At 37.8% G+C, this 22,952-nt stretch overlaps 1 protein-coding gene across 1 annotated transcript in view; it reads right to left on the bottom strand.

Moving 5' to 3' along the window:
• ATP11B (ATPase phospholipid transporting 11B (putative)) overlaps positions 1-22,227 on the bottom strand; it is a 140,787-nt gene extending 118,560 nt beyond the window's left edge. Inside the window, exon 1 of the mRNA XM_025377365.1 lies at positions 21,928-22,227. Within this exon, the coding sequence (XP_025233150.1) occupies positions 21,928-21,954 (27 nt within the window). The 5' untranslated portion in view covers positions 21,955-22,227. The remainder of the gene's footprint in view (positions 1-21,927) is intronic.
• Between the last annotated feature and the right edge of the window lie 725 nt (positions 22,228-22,952).

A 22,952-nucleotide genomic window follows, 5' to 3' on the forward strand; every position in this document is an offset into this window, starting at 1 on the left:
TATTACAGTCTTAAAAATTATGAAATTCAAAATCCCTTTTTTTTCTTACTGGATTTATGAGCATAGGTTAAAGCCATAGGTACTAAAAAAAAAAAAAATTGTGGGGAATATTTAAAAGGGGAAAAGTCTCATGATGGCGGATAGGGGAAGAACTGTTAATACAGAAGACAGGATTGATTTGAACGAGACTCCTCTTGTAACCAAACTGAATGAGACCTGGAGAAATCAAACCAGCAAACAGCTATATGAATTTTAGGAGGAGGTCTCTGGCATAAAACAATACTTAGGAATGAATCTCAACATTTTCAATTGTAGGCCAAGTATATTAGCCTCTTCATTATCTTAAAATCCCAAAGATTTTGTAAGCATTACAAATAAAAGAGCTAAGAAGAGACTAAAACTACAGTTATGAATAATTTAATTAGTCATACTTCTTTATTATAACTAAGAAAACATCATCCTTAGAGTTCACAGCGCTTTCTAGCATTCCTACATATGATCTATTTGCTCTATGACAGAAAGAAAAAGCATCAAAACAAACAAAAGACCTCAAAACAACAAAAACAAAAAGCAGCTTCAGGGTCAAAACTGTAATACCATTAGGTTATTAAAACAAACGAACAGAATTTTATTTAGATCGCATGCATGACAGAAAGTGATCTTTGTTGGCTATATGTTTCAAAGTATACAGGCACATGAAAATGCCTAGGGAAAAAAAATACCAATGCTTCTGGGGAGGAATTATTTAACGTCTTTTACTGAAACCTACAAAGTTAATTGTGAATTACTGTTTCCTAGACATAAACTTTCAATAAAACATACCTATTCAGTAACATATACCTATATAAAGGTACCATTAGGGCAAGATAATGTGACACAGTTAACAGACCAGAGTAAGGTGACAGAGAAAAGCTTAAAACGCCCACAATGTAAACAGTTGTAATTTATCTTAGCTTTTTGCTTTGTATTACATAACTTTCACTTCAGGATTTAAGTTAGTTTGCCATCTATCAGACCAGTCTGGTCTTCCAAGAGCTCCAGCTTAGTGCAGGGGTGAGTTGGGACTGGATTTTTCAAGTTGTAGGATATAAAATCTAGTGTAATCTTAACGAAAGATAACTCAAAAACTCTCAAATCATTTGCCAAAGTTTTACTAAAGGTTGCTCATTTCTTTGTTATAACATTACTTCCCAAACATGATTTCCTATTCCAATGTTGGCTCCAGCAAAAGTCTACTCATCCTTCACTTTTCAGCTTAAGAGTTTCCTTCTCAATGGAGCTTTAGCTGATGCCCCTCATTCCCCAGAGACAAAGGCAGGCATGTGTTATGTACTACTCTCACCAAACCTTTTATAGAGTCCCAGTATAGATTTCATTACACTCAATTGTAATTCCTTATCTCTGTAACTATCTCCCCCTCCAGACTGTAAGATTCTTTTGAGATCAGGTCTTGCTCTGTCACCCAGGCTGGAGTGCTAGTGGTGTATTCACGGCTCACTGCAGCCTCGACTTCCCAGGCTCAAGTGATCCTTCTCATTTCAGCCTTCTGACTAGCTGGGACTACAGATACACACCACCATGCCCAGCTAACTTTTTAAATTTTTTGTAAATATGGGTCTCACTGTGTTGCCCAGACTGGTCCCAACCTCCTGGGATCAAGCAATCCTCCTTCCTCAACCTCCCAAAGTGCTGGGATTACGGGTGTGAGCCACTGTGCTCAGATTGTGTCAGATGACTGACACAAATTAATTCTTTAAAGAATATTTACTCAATGGATTAAATTCTCTAGTTTTCACATTCTAAGTTTGGTTTTAAAACATCACTAAAGGCTAGGCACGGTGGCTCACGCCTGTAATCTCAGCACTTTGGGAGGCTGAGGTGGAAAAATCACCTGAGGTCAGGAGTTCGAGACCAGCCTGTCCAACATGGTAAAACCCCATCTTTACTAAAAACACAAAAAATTAGTCGGGTGTGGTAGTGCATGCCTGTAATCCCAGCTACTTGCAAGGCTGAGGCAGGAGAATTGCTTAAACCTGGGAGGCGGAGGTAGCAAGTGAGCCAAGATTGCACCACTGCACTCCAGCCTGGGTGACAAGAGCAAAACTCATCTCAAAATAAATAAATGAATAAATACATAAATATAAAATATCACTAAAATGTCAGCCAGACATGGTGGCTCACACATGTAATCCCACAACTTTGGGAGGCCAAGGCAGGCGGATCACTTAAGCCAGGAGTTCGAGAACAGCCTGGGCAACATGGGAATACTCTGTCTTTACAAATAAGTAGAAAAATTAGCCGGGTGTGGTAGTATGTGTCTATTGTCCCGGCTATTCGAGAGACTGAGGCAGGAGGGTCACTTGGGCCCAGGAGGCCAAGGTTGCAATGAGCCATAATCATGCCACTGCACTCCAGCCTGGGCAGCAGAGTAAGACCCTGCTTCAAAAAATAAAAAACAAAAATAATAAACAAATGTCTACCAAACTGAATTTAACTTTTATGTTACTTAATTTGGAAATGGAAAAAATGTAAAAGTGATACTGTAGAGTGAAATATACCATTACTAGTATAAGAAGGGCTAGCAGGAAACTTTTTATTCTGGTGTTCCTAGAAATGTCTTATTCTTCTCAAAGCTATTTATTACAGTTTTACAGTTGGTGGGGATCCATTCCTGAATGTCAAAGAAATCAACTTCCATTAGGGGAATACAAATCAAAACCACAAGGATATAACACTTCACATCCATTAAGATAGTAATTACAAAGACAAATCAAAACAAAAAAACCAAAAAACCCCACAAAACAGAAAAAAACTATTGGCAAAAATATGGAGAAACTGGGACCCTTGTGCATTGCTGGGGGTAATCTAAAATGGTGAAGCTACCGTGGAAAATGGTATGGCAGTTTCTCAAAAAATTAAAAACAGAATTAACATAAGATCCAGCAATTCTACTTCTGGGTATATACTTCAGAGAAGTGAAAGAAGGAGCTCGAAGAATATTTCTACACCCATGTCCGTAGCAGCATTATTCACAAAAGTCAAAAGGTGGAAGCAACTCAAGCATTCATCTACTGATGAACGAATAAACAAAATGCGGTATTATACAGGCAATGAAATATTATACAGCATTCAAAAGGAAGAAAATGTTGGCACATGCTGCAATATGGATCAACCTTAAGGACATTATGCTAAGTGAAATAAGCCAGTCACAAAATGACAAATATCGTATGATTCCTCTTATATAAGGAATAAGAGTAGTTAAATTCATAAGACAGAAGCAGAAAGTGGTTGTCACGGGTTGAGTAAGGAAGAGAATAGCAAGTTTATGAGTACAGAGTTTCAGGTTGGGAAGATAAAAAAGTTCAAGAGATGGATGGTGGTAATGATTATGTAACAATGTGAATACAATGAATGCCACAGAACTGTACACTTAAAAATGGTTAAAATGGTAAATTTTATATTATGTATATTTCACATAATTTTTAAAAATCAACTTCATCCATTTGGGACTTCACTATGGATTTTCTGCATCAGGCAAGTCCTATTTGGCCATAATTCAACCATGATAGTAAATATCCCTTATATGCTGGACTGGTAGTTTCCATGCATGGAAACATTGAGGGTATTTATGATAAAAATAAATGTGTAAGGTTGTTTTAGTTTAGATCAAATGTAAAGATCACAGGTTTCAGTAAGGGAGAATCTAAGGTTTCTATAACCAAGAACACTAAATTTGAGTTCTTTAATTTGCCTATCCAGTTAACCATTGTCTGGATAAGGAGTGAAACTAGTAAATTTTATAGCTGCAGTATCCAGATTGGAGATAAATGGGTAAAAATACATTTTCACTCATATCTAAAACACTTCTGAGTTTCCTCCTTCTCCCCCAACAATCAGAAACAAAAATGGCCATGAAAATGGCTTTCTAAATCCTCCTTGGTATATCAGCAATAGCTGGCTACAACTCTGCAAAGAGGCTGGAGACGCAGTCAATGAATAAACATATCTTTTTCACAATATCTTCAAAGTTTACTATTTAAAAAATATACCAGTCACAAACGTACACCACAAAATTCTAAACAACATTAAAAAATACATTGAAGTAAAAAAAAGATGTCCTGAGTGAATCCTATTTGGTTATTTAGACAAGAATTAACACAAAAAAAAGTTTTAAAAAGTAGAAAAAAGGTGAATGGAAGATATGTAATTTTGCTATTAATTTTACATGCTGGAAACCTGTTTTCAGTAATGCCTAGACCAAGAAACCATTACTAAATAAATAGCAGCAGCAACAACAAAAACCAACTATCTTGTACCAGTCTCACCACAATCTAGTTGTCCTACTTTTCATCTTCTCATAATTATAAACATTTTTAATGTTTCTCAAAATACATAATGCTCTTACATATAATGAAAGTATATGCTGTTCCTGTTATCAGATACTTACAATGTAATATAAAGAATTTAAATTGGACAAACCAACCAAAATAATAATATCACTGAAGTAATGTTCCCAAATAATCATATACACTTAGTGTTCTACAGGCTCTTCAATCTACCTATCATTTTCTGATTGGTTGCTTAAGTGTGTTTCCCTATTCTCATATATCAAACTGTATGTACTAGTTCTATTATAGTTAAAAGGTGTATGCCTCAAAGTCAAAACTCCTTTTTGGGGTATGAGCCAAAGGAAGGAAGGTGGACTTCTAGGGAACTTTTCAGAAATAAGGTTGGTATTGATTTTCACAATGACTGGGGGGTGCTAGTGGCATTTAGTTACTGGGTGGATGAGGCAAAAGTATTAAGACATTCTACAATGGATTGCAGAGTCTTGCCAATGAAGAACTGTCCTACGAGCATCACAATTTCCAGATGCCATGTTTGCAAAAATCCCTTTGAAATAATCCAAACCTTCTATTTAAACATAAACAAAACAATTTTATATGGATTTATGAATTTCCCAGGAATGCAATTACCAGGTAAACTGAAGAAAGATTATACTTTTTGACAGAACTTTTATGAAGTGGTGTTTACTGTTTCAGAAAATCACATCACCAGTGAAAATGTTATGAGTCACCATAACAATATATTTTTAGCAGTATATTTTAGAGCCACAGCATTCACAATGACTTCAGCATCTGATTATTCATTATGTCTAGTGTAGTCATGATTGTTTACATACTGAAATAGATTTTATTTAATATAAATGTATTCATTTATTTTTCCTTCATATGACAATTAGGGTGGTAATGTGGATTTAAAAAAAATTACTTGTATAAACAAGTTATTTAAATTTTATTTCAGCATTAAAAAAGGAAGAAATATTTATAAAATATTTGATAGAAACAGGGGAAATATGTCTGACAGTGTTGAGAATCAACTATGTACTTGGATGCTAAAATGTAAGTTATACCACAAGTATTCACTATCTCTTAAGTTAGAAGGTGCTGCTTATCTCACATGAGCAGTACAGACAGTATTCACACCAGGAAACTACTGTACAACAAATATTTCCAACTACAGATTTAAAAATAGGATAAAGTATAGGTAAAAATATTCTCAACAGTAACAGCACAAAAAACATACAGAGGTCAAAGAATAAAGATGCTAGGTGAATCCTATTTATTTAGATAAGAATAGAAACAAAGGTAGAAAAAAGTAGGGTGAGAGGAAGATACACAATTGTCTAATTAATTTTATATGTCAGAAATGTGTTATCAAGAACCTGGGAAACATGCTTCAAAAGAAAGTAAAGCATGCCTACACAGGGAAAAAAGTAAAAAAAGACTTAGTAAATCCTAAACTAATGCCATGAAAATTAAACTTTAAGTAGAGAAATGATTATTTAGCATCACTGGATCACACTAACATAATTCTGAAAAATTTATTTATTTATTTATTTATTTATTTATTTTGAGGTGGAGTCTTGTTCTATCGCTCAGGCTGGAGTGTAGTGGCGCCATCTCGGCTCACTGCAACCTCCGCCTCCTGGGTTCAAGCAATTCTCCTGTCTCAGCCTCCTGAGTAGCTGGGATTACAGGCACCCACCACGATGCCCAGCTATCTTTTGTATTTTTAATAGAGACGGGGTTTCACCATGTTGGCCAGGCTGGTCTTGAACTCCTGATCTCAAGTGATCTGCCTGCCTCGGCTTCCCAAAGTGCGTGAGCCACCGGGACTGGCTGAAAATGTATTTTTAGAAAACAAAAGAATTTTAGCTTATTTTCAGTTATTTCAAAAAGCAGCTCATTTACCCTGTATAATAACTATGAAAATTCTACCGCTGATCTGCAATTCTTGCCTTCTAATATCTTCCTGTATTCAATTTTTTTTAAATGTACTTTAGAAACCAATCAAAGAATACTTACTGAATACTTACTATATGCTTTGTAGTGTGCTAAGGACTAATGATGATGAAAGAAACACATGACTTAGTCCCTGCCCATATGGAATTGATGAAATCTTAGTGATTTATGCCTTAAGCTATTTCATCTCAAATACTTAAGATCAAATCAGAATTGTTTTCTGTTTCAAATGTGAGACAACTAGCATGGATATCTAACAATCTGGTAAGCAACTGGATATACTTGTTTAGAGCTTAGAAAAGAGGGCTGGACTTGATACTGGAACCCAGCAAGCAAAATGGTGACAGTTCAAGCAAAGGATGTGTACAGAATTGCCTATTAGTGTACAGAGCGGGCAGGGCGTGGTGGCTCACACCTATAATCCCAGCACTTTGGGAAGCCGAGGCAGGCAGATCACTTGAGGCCAGGAGTTCAAGAATGGCCTGGCCAACATGGCATAACCCTGTCTCTACTAAAAATACAAAAATTAGCCAGGTGTGGTGGCGTGCCTGTAGTCCCAGTTACTTGGGAGGCTGAGGCAGGAGAATCACTTGAACCCAGGAGGCAGAGGTTGCAGTAAGCAGAGATGGCACCATTGCACTCCCACCTGGGCGACAGAGCAAAACTCCATCTCAATAAAATAAAATAAAATAATTAAAATAGATAAAACAGAATATAAATAAAATGTAATTAGGAAACTTAGAGAGTCTTTAATTGTTAATGGTTATCACACTGACTTCTAACAACCAAAGGCACTGGTTCTCAGAGTTTTGGATTTCTATTTTTTTAATCTCACATAGGAGGGAACACTTCCGGATTTTACAGATCGGTAAAACTTTTTTAATTAGGAAACTGGCATAGGGTTGCCAACTTTTTATTTTTCCAACCAAAAATATTAAGAAAAAAGAAAGCAAAGGAAACAATCTAAGACTTTAAAAAGTCTGAGAAACTAAACCAGAAAAGGGAAATTAGGAAAAAAACTAATAAAATTCAAATAAAGTATGGAGTAAAATAACACATCAATATTGGTATAACAAACACAGCATGGTAATATAAGATGTTAACAATAAGAGAAACTGGGTGGAAGAAGAGGGTACAGGAATCCTCTCTACTATATTTGCAACTTTTTTGTTAACCAAAAACCATTCTAAAATAAAGTTTATATTTAAAATGTTAAAAAAATTACTCAAAAACAAGCACATCTATAAATTTATGCAAACAGATTACACTGACCTCATTTTTCTCTTTTTGCCATAGACCACTGAGAGCTTTATCTCAATCTACATGAAACATCATCATTACGAAACCCATGGCCTGGGAGACTACCAACTAAAAAAAACTGTTAAAAGTATTCTTTAGAAATTTTGACTTTCCCTTTCTCATATTAAATTCCTAAGATACTTCAGCTTTTCCCTTTTTTAAAAAAAATACTACAAATACATGCTGGAAAAAAAATGTTGATCAACATGGGCAGGTTAGCACTGCATCAATTCCTTTTAACTTTGCATAAAGATTTGGATCCACAAAGTATGAGGGTCTCCTACATACCCAAGTTAGAAACCAATTCCTTTACAACACTTTGGAAGTTCAACAGGAAAACACAAGAGTACAGAACTACTTTACAGTCTCTCCACAGTAAACAATCAGGCTCATTCTCACTGTTTCTGAACTTACTGTACATTAAAGAGCACAGTGTAGGGCTAAGATAAGCAAGAATATCTACATTCCTCTTGTAGTTCAGGAGGTGAAAAAGTGAAGAAACAATTTTCGAGGTAACATGATTAAGATTTGAACTTACTATATTGTGCTCAAGCTTTACCTGCCTATTACACTCATTTCAGAAGACTCTTCAAAGCAAAATCTTACAATACCAATGTGTAACACTTATAAAGAAAAATGTGTTTGCTACTCTGCTAGGCTCTGTACCAAATTTAAGTTAAAATGTTTGATCATTCTGAAGTATCAAGCCACTTAGTATTTCATCTTATAATTCAATTTATAAATACCATGAGCAAGGTAATATGCTTGGAACTATGGAAATACCAAAATGAGAAAACCACGCCCTTCCCCTGAATAGAATTCATTTTTTTAAAAAGCCCTTTTAATAAGCACAAAAAGTAAAATATCACGTAGAATGAGTACAGTTTTGACTAAAATAGCATTAAATTATACATGACTCACTTATTTTCCTACAGAATATTATAAAATATAATCTTAATAGATTTAAAAGTATGGCATAATTTCCTTATGGATATGATAAAAGCTATTATTAAAAATGGGCAACCACTTTATCTCTTTGCTGCATTTCTAATTTCTATTTCAAGGTCACAAATTTCTCAAACATCAAAATAATTTTTGAGCTCCCAAGGAATTAAAAACTTTCAAAAACTCTAAAAAATAATTTGCCACGCTATTTAAAATCAATGTACACATTGCCATCTACACTATACAACATTTGTAAGAGGAGACATACATTAAGATATAAGCCAGGCCTAACTAATAAAATATATTTCACATTGAGAATGGCCATGGCAGGACTACAGAAACTCTTGATTATTCTTTTTCTTTTTCCTCTACAAACTTGTCACCACCATCTCCAGAATACCACTGCTAGACATTCCTTCCCCTAATGCATTCTGTACTCTTATCTCACTTTCAGGCAGATTTAAGAGATAACGGTGGAAGCTACTGCTATTTCATTCTTTCCACTACAGCTAATTCTATTCCAAACTACTAAACTCCCTGGAAAAACTCTCTAGGTTCAAGTCCTGGCTGTGGCATTAATTGGCTATTGGCTTTGGGAAGGTCTACATTTTGAACTGTTCCCTTTACTTCACAAAAGCAAAGACAGATAGTCTTTTTATTTTATTTTTTTTAATTAATACTTAGCCAAGCTTAACATAAGATAATCATTTCTGTCATCAGGGGCTGAGCCTCTGGGACTCTCAGTGTGGAAATAAGCAGTCTGAAGTTCAACTCCTATAGGATAAGAATAGCCGGGTAAGAATCAGCAGTATTTCCTTTGCACCAGGGTTCTAGAGTCAGGTTCAATTAGTAGTATTGTGCTTGGGTCCAGGCTTGCTTCCACCTTTGAAAGAAGGCTGGAAAAAGCTGGGTACCTTTAAAATAAGTATGTTTAAGATCTCCAAAGGAATAATGGAATAATATTTTTAATGAAAAATTATGAAACAAGTCAGGCACATATGCAGAAAAAGCAGACAGAAATGAACAAGGTCCAATAATAGATGCTGAAAATGAGAAATTGTCACTTAAGTAAAAATTCAGAAGAGAGGATAAACTCTTCAGTAAAAACCAAGAGAACTGGTGGACTTGAAGCTAGAAATACAAAATTTCCGCTGAAAACAGCAGATAGAAAATGAGCCGAGAAGAAGAAAAGAGCCATAGAGGACAAATTAAGAGGCTTCAACATATGTCAAGCAAGAGTTCCAGAATGAGAAAACTAAAGGCTGAGAAATAATATTTTAAAGAAAAAATGGCTAAAATTTTTTCTGAACTGTATAGACTTCAGATTGAAAGCACATGCAAATGCAGAGCAGGAAAAATAATATGAAAAAACATAATGGATCTATCATAGTAAAATTACAAAATATCAAGGACAAAGAGATAATCTTAAAAATAATGTGAAAAATATTACCAACAAAGCAATGACAATTAGATTAAAAGCATATTTCATACCAGCAATTATACATGTCAGAAAGTAAGCAGTATCTCCAATATATAGAGCTAAAGTAACTATTAATCTAGAATTCTGTATCTAGCTAAATTCGCATTCCATAGTGACTATGAAATAAAAACATTACCACTCATGAACCCTTGCTTAAAAACGACTAAAGAAGTCATTTCAGCAAGAATAAAATTAAATCCAGAAGAAAGAGGTGGTATGCAAGAAACAATAATGAGTAAAAGATACCACTAAATCCTTGTGCTAAATCAAAATTACCATATTAATTAAAAATTAATGTTAAAAAACGAGTTTAAAAAGAAGGACTACAACCCACATTATGGGAGAAAATATTTGCAAATCACATATCTCATAAAGGTCTTATATCTGGAATATATAAAGAAGTCTTACAACTCAAGAATTTTTTTAAAAACACAAGAAATAACCCAATTAAAAATAAGCGGCCAGGCGCGGTGGCTCACACCTGTAATCCCAGCACTTTGGGAGGCCGAGGCAGGCGTATCACCTGAGGTTAGGAGTTCGAGACCAATCTGACCAATATGGAGAAACCCCATCCCTACTAAAAATACAAAAAGAAAAAAAAAATTAGCTGGGCCTGGTGGTACGCACCTGTAATCCCAGCTACTCAGGAGGCTGAGGCAGGAGAATCACTTGAATCTGGGAGGCGGAGGTTGCCATGAGCCGAGATCGCACCATTGCATTCCAGCATGGGCAACAAGAGTGAAACTCCGTCTCAAAAGAAAAAAAGAGAAAAAAAAAGCAAAATATCTGAATAGGCATTTCTCCAAAAATACTATACAAATGGCCAACAGGTATACATAAAAAAAAACTGGACATCATTAGTCATTAGGGAAGCACAAACCAAAATCACAGTAAGATACTATTCATACCCACTAGGATGACTATAATCAAAAAGACAGACAAAAGCAAGTGTTGGCAACGATATGAAGACATTGGAACCCTCATACATTGCTAGTGGGAATGTAAAATGGTCCAGAAAGTTTGAAAAGCACTTTGGCAATTCCTCACAAAGTTAAAAACAGAGTTACTATACAACCCAATAAAAGTCTACTCTTTAGGTATAAGCCCAGATGAAAATACACATCTACATAACAACTTACAGATGAATGGTGATAATACCCAAAAGGCAGAAACAACCCAAACGTCCATGAATTGATGGATGAATAAAAAAATGCAGTATATCCATAAAATTGAGTATTATTTGGCAATAAAAAGAAATGAAGTAGTGATACATGCTACAACATAGAAGAATCTTGAAAACATTATGCTAGGTGAAAGAACACTGTTACAAAATACCACATATTGTTATGATGACATTTATATAAAATGTCTAGAGTAGGCAAATCTAGAAACAGAAAGTGGTTGATTTAGGCTGGGGGCTTGAAGTTTGGGAACATGGGGAATGAGAGTTAATGAGTATGGAGCTTTTTTTGGGAAGAAAAAATGTTCTAAAATTAGAGTGTGTTGATGGTTACACTAACCTATGAATACACTAGAAAAAAATTGAATCATATACTTTAAATGGGTAAACTGTATGGTATGTGAGTTGTAGCTCAATAAAGCTGGTAAAAGAGAAAAAAATAGAACTAAACTACTATGCAATTGTAATGCGGAAGATGAGAAAGAACTCTGGAGTTAAAAAATCTAAATTCCTATGTTATTTGTAGATGTATAGAGATGCTCAATGACTATAGGCATAACTAGAAAAATAAATAAAAATGAAAATACAATCCATAGCTTATAATCATCAAAGGGAAAAATATGAAGAAACTTAACTTCAGTGAAAGCTAATCAAAATCTAGAATGATTTTCCATGGAGTTAGACAAACACTATAAGTGGCATATGGAAGAATAAAGGTCAATATAATTCTAAAAAGAAAAAAAAAAAAAGAAGGTGGGGGTTCTGCCTGCCAAATACCAACACTTATCATTAAAATACTATAATTAAGACAGAGCATTATTTGTGTACCAACAAATGAATGAAACGGAATACAGAATCTAGAATGAGACCAAGGTATATGAAAGAGAATGCTGGTATATGACAGAGTATGTGAAAGAGAATGCTGTTATGTGTCGTAAATGTGTCATTTATGATAGAGAAGGCAAACAACACAGACTTGTGGAGGAAGGATGCCTCATTCAATAAACAGCATTGACACAACTTTCTATATGGGAGAAAACAAATTCCCTACCTTATTCCATGCACAAAAATTGATTCCAGGTATCTTTAAAGATCTAAATGTTGAAAAACTAAATTTTAAAACAATTTGAAGATTATGCTAGAAAAACAGCTTTATGATCCTAGTATAAGAAAGGAATTGTCAAATATGTCATAAAAAGCAGAAATCATATGCCTAATAAATTTACCTACAAATAAATTTAAAATTTCTGTATAAAAAAGATACCATAAACAAAATTAAATACAAGGGACAGACTAGAAGATATTTACAACACACATAACAAAAAATTAGCATCCAGGCTATAGCAAGAATAAGGAAAGGCCAAACTACCCAATGGAAAATGGGCAATCTATTCATATGAATGAAATTGAGGATACCTGCATCTCACTAGCAATCAAGAAAATGCAAATTAGAACAAAACGAGACACTGTTTCACACCCATCCGACTGGTACATTTTTTCAAGTCTGACAGAACAAAGTGTTGAGCAAGATGTAGGGAAAGGAGAACTCTGTATTAGAAAATACTTTGGCAATATTTAGTAACAGTCATAATGTACATAACCCATGACCCAGCAATTCCACTTCTAGTATTTCACTTCAAAATAAATAAATTAATAAACTAACAATAATAGTCATTGTAACACTTTTTGTAACAGGAAAAAATTGGCAACAATCCCAATACACATTAGAAAAGAAGAACCCCCCAGAAGATTGTCTGGGGCAGGGATTACTTCATTTTGGTAGTTCCAAAACCTAGCAACAAACACGCTATCACAGAAAATTAATTCACTTACAGAAAATGAGTGAATTCATGGCATGAGAAAGAAATGGTGTCACCTAAAAGGGGATGCAGAGTTGAGAAATAGCTTTTGTTAAATGGAGAACAAAACCAAAGCAGACAAAATCCCTTCTTTCCTGAGATAAACGAGACAAGTAAGTTTTGGAGTAGGTTAAACAGTGTTAACTTCTAAGAAATCAAACAAAGAAAGGCAACGGGGAAGTATTGGAGAGGGTCAGAACATTATACTGAATGGCTGGAAAAAGGTTCACTCATGAATAAGGCAATATTTGAATAAAGACTTGAAAGGAGCAAAGGAGCCAGCAGATGTCTGTAGGAAGAACATTCCAGGTAGAGGTAGTAACAGTCAGGACAAACATCCTAAAACTGAAGTATGCCTGGGACTTCTGATGCAATAAGGCTAGTGTGAACAAAGAGTGAGAGAAGAGTGAAGGAGGATGAGAAATGAATTGGAAGAAGTGTAGGGGTTGGGATACAGATCAAGCAGAGATTTTGGCTTTTACTCTGAACCAAGCAGAGACTTTGGCTTTTACTCTGAACAAAAGAGGAAGCAATTGGAAAATCTTAGGCAGAGGAATCATATGATTTAACCTGTTCAACAAGATCACTCTGGTAGGTATATTGAAAACAGACTGCAAAGACAGAAAGGGAGAAACAATGAGATGAACTAGGAAGCTTTTGCGATGATTTAGGTAAGAGAAAGCTAGTCGAGGGTGGTGGCAGAGAAAAGAGAGAAATGGTTCTGGATATATCACTTTTAGCAACAACAAAAAGGGAGATATGATTTGCTCCCCAAACACTTAAATGCATTCATGTTATAAGTAAAACACCTTTTAAAATGCATTTTTTAAAAAAATTGACAGAGGCCGGGCGCGGTGGCTCAAGCCTGTAATCCCAGCACTTTGGGAGGCCGAGATGGGCAGATCACGAGGTCAGGAGATCGAGACCATCCTGGCTAACACGGTGAAACCCCGTCTCTACTAAAAAATACAAAAAACTAGCCGGGCGAGGTGGCGGGTGCCTGTAGTCCCAGCTACTCGGGAGGCTGAGGCAGGAGAATGGCGTGAACCCGGGAGGCGGAGCTTGCAGTGAGCTGAGATCCGGCCACTGCACTCCAGCCTGGGTGACAGAGCAAGACTCCGTCTCAAAAAAAAAAAAAAAAAAAAAAAATTGACAGAAATTTTGTATATTTATGGTGCACAACATTATGTTTTAAAGCAAAGCATTTTTGGATTCATGTATTTCTGTGATTTCTTCTCCCCACAGATGTATCCACAGAAAAAGAGCAGCTGACTAACTACATATTCTGCTTAGAATTTGACAGATTCTTAACAAATTTATTAGCAATACATATTATGCATATACCTTTTGTTATCAATATAACTGAATTAAATCAAGTTAAGGGGAGAGTTTTACATGAACTTATATTAATAATCACTGATGTAACTGACATAAAATTTCTACACTTATAAAAATAAGAATTTGAGAATGGAAAGAAAGGAAGAAGCAATTTTGGAGATAAATACAAAAATATTTATGGGTAAAATTATATAATGTCTGGGATTTGCTTCAAAATAACTAAAGGGAGTGAGGATAGTGGGTGGGGGGAATAGATAAAACAAGTTTGGTCATGTGCCGATAATTATAAAAGTTGGGTAAAGGATAAATTATGCCATTTGCCCAACTTTATACCATAAAGGGGCTCATTATACCATTTTCTCTACTTTTGTATGTGATTGAAATTTTCCGTAATATAATGCTTAAAGAAAGAATAAAAATAACCTGTACCAGCTCTACCAGCTTCACACAGTAAGAATAAGCTACATATATACAACCTCTGTTTCTGTTCCTAACTTTTCCAAAATGTAGGGGAATGAATGAATGGTTGATACCTATGCATATCATCCTATTCTTCCTCCTTTCCTGAGGGGCACTCCACTTCCAATTAAAATGTGGAGACAGACACAGCTTAACTAATTAATATCCTTAATTTGATATTTCATCTAAATTTTGGATACTCTAATAGTTTTAAAGAGAAACAAGTATGATTATCTGCATAAGCTATAACTTAATGTTAAGGAGGACAGACTACATCCTAAAAATTCCAAAGGAAGGCCTGGTGGGATGGCTCACACCTGTAATCCCAGCACTCTGGGAGGACAAAGTGGGTGGATCACCTGAGGTCCGGGGTTCGAGACTGGCCTGGCCAACGTGGCAAAACCCCATCTCTACTAAAAATACAAAAAATCAGCTGGATGTGGTGGGATGTGCCTATAATCCCAGCTACTCAGGAGGCTGAGGCAGGAGAATCGCCTGAATCTTGGGGGGCGGAGGTTGCAGTGAGCCAAGATTGCGCCACTGCACTCCAGCCTGGGCGACAAAGCGAGACTGTCTCAAAAAAAAAAAAAAAAAAATTCAAAAGAATTTGCCAATACCATATATAGGATAAGAAAATAAGAAAATTAAAACCTGTACAATTTTAAGTGAGCCAGTCAGCAAAAAAATTTTAGTGTTCTAATTTTCTCCTACGCACACCCAAGAGTCAAACAGTTCCCTCAGAGCCATTCCCAAGTGCTAAGAAGTAACAGAAATTCAATGCATGCCACTCCCAATACAGGTGAATGTTTACTAAATGCATTATAACTACACATGCAAAAGAATTAAATACAAACATTGTCTGGGCACAGTGGCTCACACCTGTAACCTCAGCACTTTGGGAGGCTGAGACAGGAGGACTGCTTGAGGCCAGGAGTTTGAGACCAGCTTGGGCAACATAGTGAGACCCCATCTCTACAATTTTTTTTTTTTAATTAGCTGGGTGTGGCGGCAAATGCCTGAAGTCCTGGCTACTCAGGAGGCTGAGGAGGAGGATCACTTGAGCCCAGGAGTTTGGGGTTGCGGTGAGCTATGATCACACCACTGCACTCCAGCCTGGGAGACAAAGTGAGGCCTTATTTCAAAAAAAAATTACATATATATTTTCTAACTTGTTAAAAATAAGTCTCCTAGTATTTCCCATATAAATATCCAATTAAGAATGTTTTTGTTTCTTTCTTTTTTTATTTTTTAGAGACACAGTCTCACTCTGTCATCCCGGCTGGAATGCAATGGCACAATCATAGCTCAGTGCCCCCTTGAACTCCTGTGTTCAAGCGATACTCCTGCCTCAGTCTCCCAAGTAGCTGGGACTAAAGGCAGGCACCACCATGCCCAGCTAATTTTTAATTTTTGCAGACACAGGGTCTCACTATGTTGCCCAGTCTGGCCTTAAACTCCTGGCCCAAAACAATCCTCCGGTGTGTCTCCCAAAGTGTTGAAGTTACAGGTTTGAGCCACCACACCTGGCCTAGAATGTTTTTCTTATACTAAATTTTATAACAGAGAAACTCCAGGAAGAAAAGCAAAATAAAGAATACCTGAGAATAAAATCTTTCAACTACGTTTATAAACTCAAATCTTGAGTTTCATTTTGATATTTTTAAAAAATACACGTTTACTTCCTTTTAAGAATAAAAAAATTAAAATTAAACAATAAAAAAATGCACATTTCTAGCAAAAACTAAGCTAATCATGAATATTCTCTTGCTTAGAATGATCACTCAGATAACTGTAGGAACAAAATGAAGAATCAACAGCATGGCTAAATCTAGAACCCCACAGCAGCCAACAGAAAACTCACAGAAAAAAAGCCTGGGTAAAATCAGAAAGTCCTTAGAATCAAAAACTTTCTTGAATCTGCCTATGCCAGGCATTATATATTGTTACCATAATCTAAAACAATGCTGTCGAACAGAAATATGACCTAAGCCACATATGTTAATTTTCTTAGTTTCCACATTTAAAAAAAGGTAAAAATAAACAAGTAACATTTAATATTTAACCCAATATATGTGTATTTATATAACCCAATATAATTTCAACATGTAATCAATTAGAAAATGAATGAGATATTTTACATCCTTTTTCCAAACTAAGTCTTCAAGATCCATTGTGTATTTCATTCACACACATCTCAATTCAGAGTAGACACATTTCAAGTGCCTACATTTTGACAGCCATATGTGGATACCATGTTGAATAGCACAGGTCTAGAAAACATTTAATGACAATAATGGTAATCATAAGGCTCTTTAGAGGATCTGGAGCAAGGTCCCTACTTCATTGTTGCTGGGAATACCTGAGATTCCTCTAATGCTCTATCCTCTTCCTAACCAAATGCAGAAGTGGGTATCTAAGAATATATGTCTGAAAATTGAGATAAAGCAGCACATATTCAGAGATCTAGGTTCTTAAACATTAATTATTGAGGTTAAGACTTAACCACAAAAAAAATACCACCATAGGCCAGTGCTTCCTTTTTCAATTCCTTCATTCATTCCTTGGAAAAGAGGCAAAGAAAGCAGGTATTTTCAAACTGATGCTGAATTAGATTTGATACTCACTCATTCATTCAACTAACATTTACCTACAATGGGCCAACTGCTGTCTTGAGTGTAAGGAATATAAACACAAGTAAGATATGGTTCTTATCCTAGTCTAGTCTAGTAAGTGAGATATCTAGACTTCCGTAATGCGTTCTGTAACAACAGGAGCTCACTATTCTTTTCAGACAGGGTCTCACTCTGTCACCCAGGCTAGAGTGCAGTGGCACGATCATGGCTCACTGCAGCCTCAAACTCCTTGGCTCAAGTATCTTCCCACCTCAACCTTCCAAGTAGCTGAGACTACAGGTCAGTACCACAATGCCCAGCTAATTTTTTTTCTTTCCTAGAGATGGGATCTCACTATGCTTACCAGGATACAGAAATTCACTTTTAATGTTATATAGCAGCACGAATAGAAACAGAACATGAGTCACAGATGCAAGTCACGTAGGTAACTTTAAAATTTCTAACCACTTAAAAAAAAGTAAAAAGAAACACATAAAATTCTAAAAATTTATTTTACTTTACCTATATATCCAAAGAATTATAATATTTCAACATGTAACTAATAAAAAAATGAGAGTTCTTTTTTTTTTTTTTTGAGACAGAATCTCCCTCTGTCACCCAGGTTGGAGTCTAGTGGAGTGATCTTGGCTTACTGCAACCTTTGCCTCCCAGGTTCAAGCGATTCTCCTGCTTCAGCCTCCTGAGTACCTGGGATTACAGGTGCCCACCACCATGCCAGGCAAATTTTTGGATTTTTAGTAGAGACGGGGTTTCACCATGTTGGCCAGGCTGGTCTTGAACTCCTGACTTCAGGTGATCCGCCTGTCTCGGCCTCCCAAAGTGCTGAGATTACAGGCATGAGCCATCGTGCCCAGCCAGGTTTCACATTTTTTAATACTGTTTTTGAAATCCAATGTGTATTTTATATGTAAGAATAACTCTACTCAAACCAGCCACATTTCAAATATATCAGCCAGCATAGTTTTATAGATCTGTTTTTCAGAAAATTAAAAATAATTTGGCAGTTACAGGTATAGGAAAAAGTAGCAGAGAGAGGCCTGAACATGTTCACAAGAGAAAAGAGAAAGAGAAAGAAAAGAAACATACTAACGATAACTGATGGAGTACGGACAGCAGTATGAAAGAAAAGGATTGAGAGCTTAAGTGGAATTGTTATCTTGGAAAAGAGGGTTGCATCTTCCTTGTGATTGTGGGAAAGAAGGGAAGAATTAAGTACCAATATAAGCAAGTTTGGTGAGTGTGAGAAAGAACAGAAAGTTGAGTGAGTTCAGACTAAGACCTTCTCATTTTTCTCAGTTAATCAGAAGACAATCTTAGCAGCCTCCTACCACCATCACCAATACAATCTAAAGGGTTTACATTTGTGGAACAATTTAAGAAACAGTTATCCTAGTAATATTGGTTTTGTGTAATTACTTATTTTCTAACTATTTTCTGGGCTAGCCAATCTTAAATTTTGTCACTTTTGTTTCCAAACACAGAAAGAACACTAGATTCACTCTTTCTTTCCTCATCTATTATTTGTTCAGCAACATGTACCCAATGTCTACTCATGTAGAGTGTGACCCTGACCAACATTTGTACCCCCAGTATTCAGCATATTTTAATACCAGCACACAGCAAGTGCTTTATTACATTCAAATGTGTACTGACACAGACTTTCATTTAAAAGCCTAAATTGGTGCTGTCCACTAGAATTTTCTGTGATAATAAAAATATTAACGGTCCAATATAGTAGCCAATGGCAGCCAATAGACACATGAATTCTAATTTTAATTTTAATAGCCACATATGGTTCAAATTTTAATTTTAATGGCCACTTGGGCCTAATGGCTACCGTACAGGTCTAAATATTAGAATACAGTGAGTAGCTAATGGCATTTCCATAATTACAATCAAGGTATTGTCATCTCTAATGAGTTAACACATCAAATATGCTATTGAAAATGAGTACACTTTGAATAATACTAACTGTACCACAAAGACACCATAAGAGAATTTTCTTAGTGTAAAATAACTTTAACATTGTGTGCCAAAAAACAAAAACAAAAAAGAAAAGCATATTCCAATCTTTTCATTTTCAGTCTACTTTCCCAATAGAAAAGATCAAGCTCCTGTCAACCCTCTGGTTTTTTCCATCTTCTCTAGTAGTGAAAATACTTTGTCATCATAAGGAGTCACACTTTTTTTTTAATTAAAAAGAAATTACTAGAGCATAGGTGTTGTTTCTGTAATAAAAGGACAACTTTTTTTGAGACAACATTAGTTGAAAATCGAGATTCATATAATGAATTACTCCAACCTGTCCTTAGGATTTGCTTGTCAATTTCCCCAAATTTGTCCTATTTATCTGAATTTTAAAATAAACCCATTGCTGAAAGTCATGGTGATTCAATCCATTAAGCCAATGGAAGTATAATCTAAACTAGCTTTCACCTGGGTTGAATAATTTCTGGTGCAATAACTAGAATAGCTGTTTATGACTGGGATAGTAAAATATACTTTCCTTACTCTGTATCCAGTGTCCTTCATGTTTACTTTACGTGACCATACAAACTTAACCAGAGACACAAAGTCCTACGCTGGCCCAGGTATGATTACATATGTAGAGGATCTGATAACTTAAAACCAGTGAGGTGAGCAACTAAATGTCAGAGATAGCATTTTTTTATGCACAGCAACTTGTTCAACTCGTTAACCATCCCTGTAAGACGGCTGCCTTGTAAAATAACCACACACAACTTCCGGCCCTTCCTTTTAGCTGTGTTCATTTGAAGCCATTTTAAAAAACATTACCAGATTTTCTGTCTTGAAGATGAGCGTGGTTATACAACCAGGATTTTATTCTGGCTAAAAAATATCTAACAGTGCGAAAGGATGTCTCAATATATTTAAAAAAAGCTTCAAGAGAACCACTTTAAAATGATCTTCCTACCACACAAAAACACCAGGAGGTAAATCAGCCCTCTATACACGAAGCTTTGGCAAATCAAAAGCATAAGATCAAACCTTCAATAATTAACTTCCTGAGTAAAATTACTGTGCTACAGCTTACGGCAACAAATCCGAAGTATTACAAGATGGTATTATAACGACATCATTAGCTTGGTTTCCTAATAAAGCATATATCTGGGATATCTGAATTTACAATGCTAAAAATAGAGAGCCAACATTTGTAGGAGGGAGTGGGAGTCAGTTCTTATTTATAAATCTTTTTTTTTGAGAATGATGCCCACTGCAAAACGAAGTAACAGAAGGCTGGCTCTGAAACCCCACACTTCTCGGTCTTAACGTTAAAATGCTTTTCTAGAGCAGAAGGGGAAAAGAGGTATCAATGCTTTCGTCCCACAAAAATAGTTTCTGTTTCACTAAATTGTACCACTGTCTTTAGAATTAGTAAATGAAAACACTAACTTGTAGAAGCATTAAGTTAATGCGATTTAGAAATTAAATAGTAACCGGCCTCATCACACAGATAAGGTTAGGCTTTTTCAGCCAGGGGCAATTTCTGTCCTAATTGTCACAGCTGCCTTAGTGCTGTACTTTCTGCGCTGTAGCTGCCAGGAGGCAGAAAAGATTTTTCTCTTTGAATTGATTCTGGGAAAGGTGGCACTTCTTACAGGCCTCAAATCACCCTTTTCTAAGATCTTTTGTTGGTGGTGTCCAGATGTTCCAGTAATACTGGAGAGTTAACTGTTCCTTCCAAACCTGTCTCGCTCAAACTGCCTTGAGGAGAACGGGAAAAAAGTAAGGTTCACATTGGAAAAGTTTCACTCGGGGTGGGGTGAGGACGAGGTAGGAAGGAAAAGACAGTACGTATTGTTCATAACTATCATACGTGTCGTTTCCGAAGCTAGACCAGGAGCTGGAAGTCTTTCCCCTTTCCAGGTCCTGGGGAGAAACGTCTCTCGCCGAGGGGGTTAGACTACCTACGACAGCCTCCTCCTCGGGAATCAACACAGCTCTGAATCGTGACACGCTTCCAGAAGTCCGTGACGAGAGGAGGCAGAAGACAGGTTCTTCGATTCCCCTTCACCCAAACACGTCCCAAATTGTTCGAGGCAGGAAGCGCACGCCTCTCTCATCTCCCCAAGACCTACTCTCGCTCAGCTCCCTCGCCCTGTTTCCTCAGAGGGCACCGCCACTCCGCTCGGGACTCCCTCCTCTGGTCACAGCCGCCCCGGAGCGGCACGGGGGAGGAAGTAACGGAGAAGCGCCAGCCTCGGGGGCTCGGGCTTGGAGGCGAGACGAGCGCGGGGGCCGCACGGGGCTTCTCCGGCTCTGGGGCCCGCGCCCGTCCCCGCTGCGGCCTAGCCGGGCGCCCGCGCCCTGGCCTCCCGGCTCGGCGCCGCCGGCCTTTCCCCGCCACCCCGGGCCGAGAGGCCGCGCAGGGGCGGACGAACGGAAGTGGAGGGACGGGAGCACCTACCAGCTGCTGCCGGATCCAGCGCCACATTCCCCCGTCGTCGCCGTCCCGGTCCCGCGGGGCGCGGGGGCCGCGGGGCTGCAGGTGGAGGCGGACAAGACAGAGGCGGGAGCGGGCGAGCCCCTCGGGCCGAAGTTCCGCTTACCGCCGCCGCCGCCACTGCCTCACTCCCCGCGCCGCGTCCCCATCCCGCGGCGTCGGCCCTGAGTCCTACAGGCGCGGCCCCGGCGCCGCCCCCGCCCGGCGCAGCTGAGCCTGCCGCCGCGCCGCAGCCACCTTCATTATTGACCGTTGTCACCCGAAGCACCCCCGCAACCCCACCCCCGCCCCGCCCAGCCCAGCCCCCCGACTCCACCCGGGACCGCCCCCGGCGCCCCGGCCCGCCCCCGGACGTGACGAAAGGGGATGGGCAGAGTGAGGGGGGCCTGGCGCGTTCCGCCGTGGTTCCGAGTGGGGGTGGGAGTCTGTGTTGTGGGTCCGGGAAGAAGGGAGCGTGGAAAGGTGCCGGGTTCTCGGACGCTCTTTCTGTCCACCGCCACCCTCCTCCCCGTTCTGAGAGTGGGATTAAGTCGTGTCTGTGGGTCTGGACGTCTCCGGATCTGCCGCTTGGGGCTGATTCCTCGGTGTCTACCTCCTGTTGCAGGTCTGTTTCGGGCTGTCTGGCTTCTTGGTCCACCAGTCTCCCGACAAGCATACGCACTGTCCTGAGCGTATGTGACTGAAAGTTAATCCCCAGAGGGCCCAGTTTGGGTTCCATCAAGTTGTCAGAGCTTTTGACTCAACACAAGTCAGGCCTCTTCTTTAGCAAACGGCTGAGACGGGGCTAGGGAAATCGTGATCACACCCATTAAGTGATTGGAAAGCATTGCAACTCCCCTGAGCCTGGTACAGCCTGGGCCCGTGTTTCTAGGAGAATGAATGAGATATTCTGTCTTGTCGTGTGCTAAATTGGACAGGTTCAGGGGAAGATAATTTGTATAAAAAGGTAGTTGTTCACTGTTAACTGCCAAATTTCTGCAATCAAAAAC

This window comes from Theropithecus gelada, chromosome 2 (assembly GCF_003255815.1).
Source record: "Theropithecus gelada isolate Dixy chromosome 2, Tgel_1.0, whole genome shotgun sequence".
NCBI classification, from domain to species: domain Eukaryota; kingdom Metazoa; phylum Chordata; class Mammalia; order Primates; family Cercopithecidae; genus Theropithecus; species Theropithecus gelada.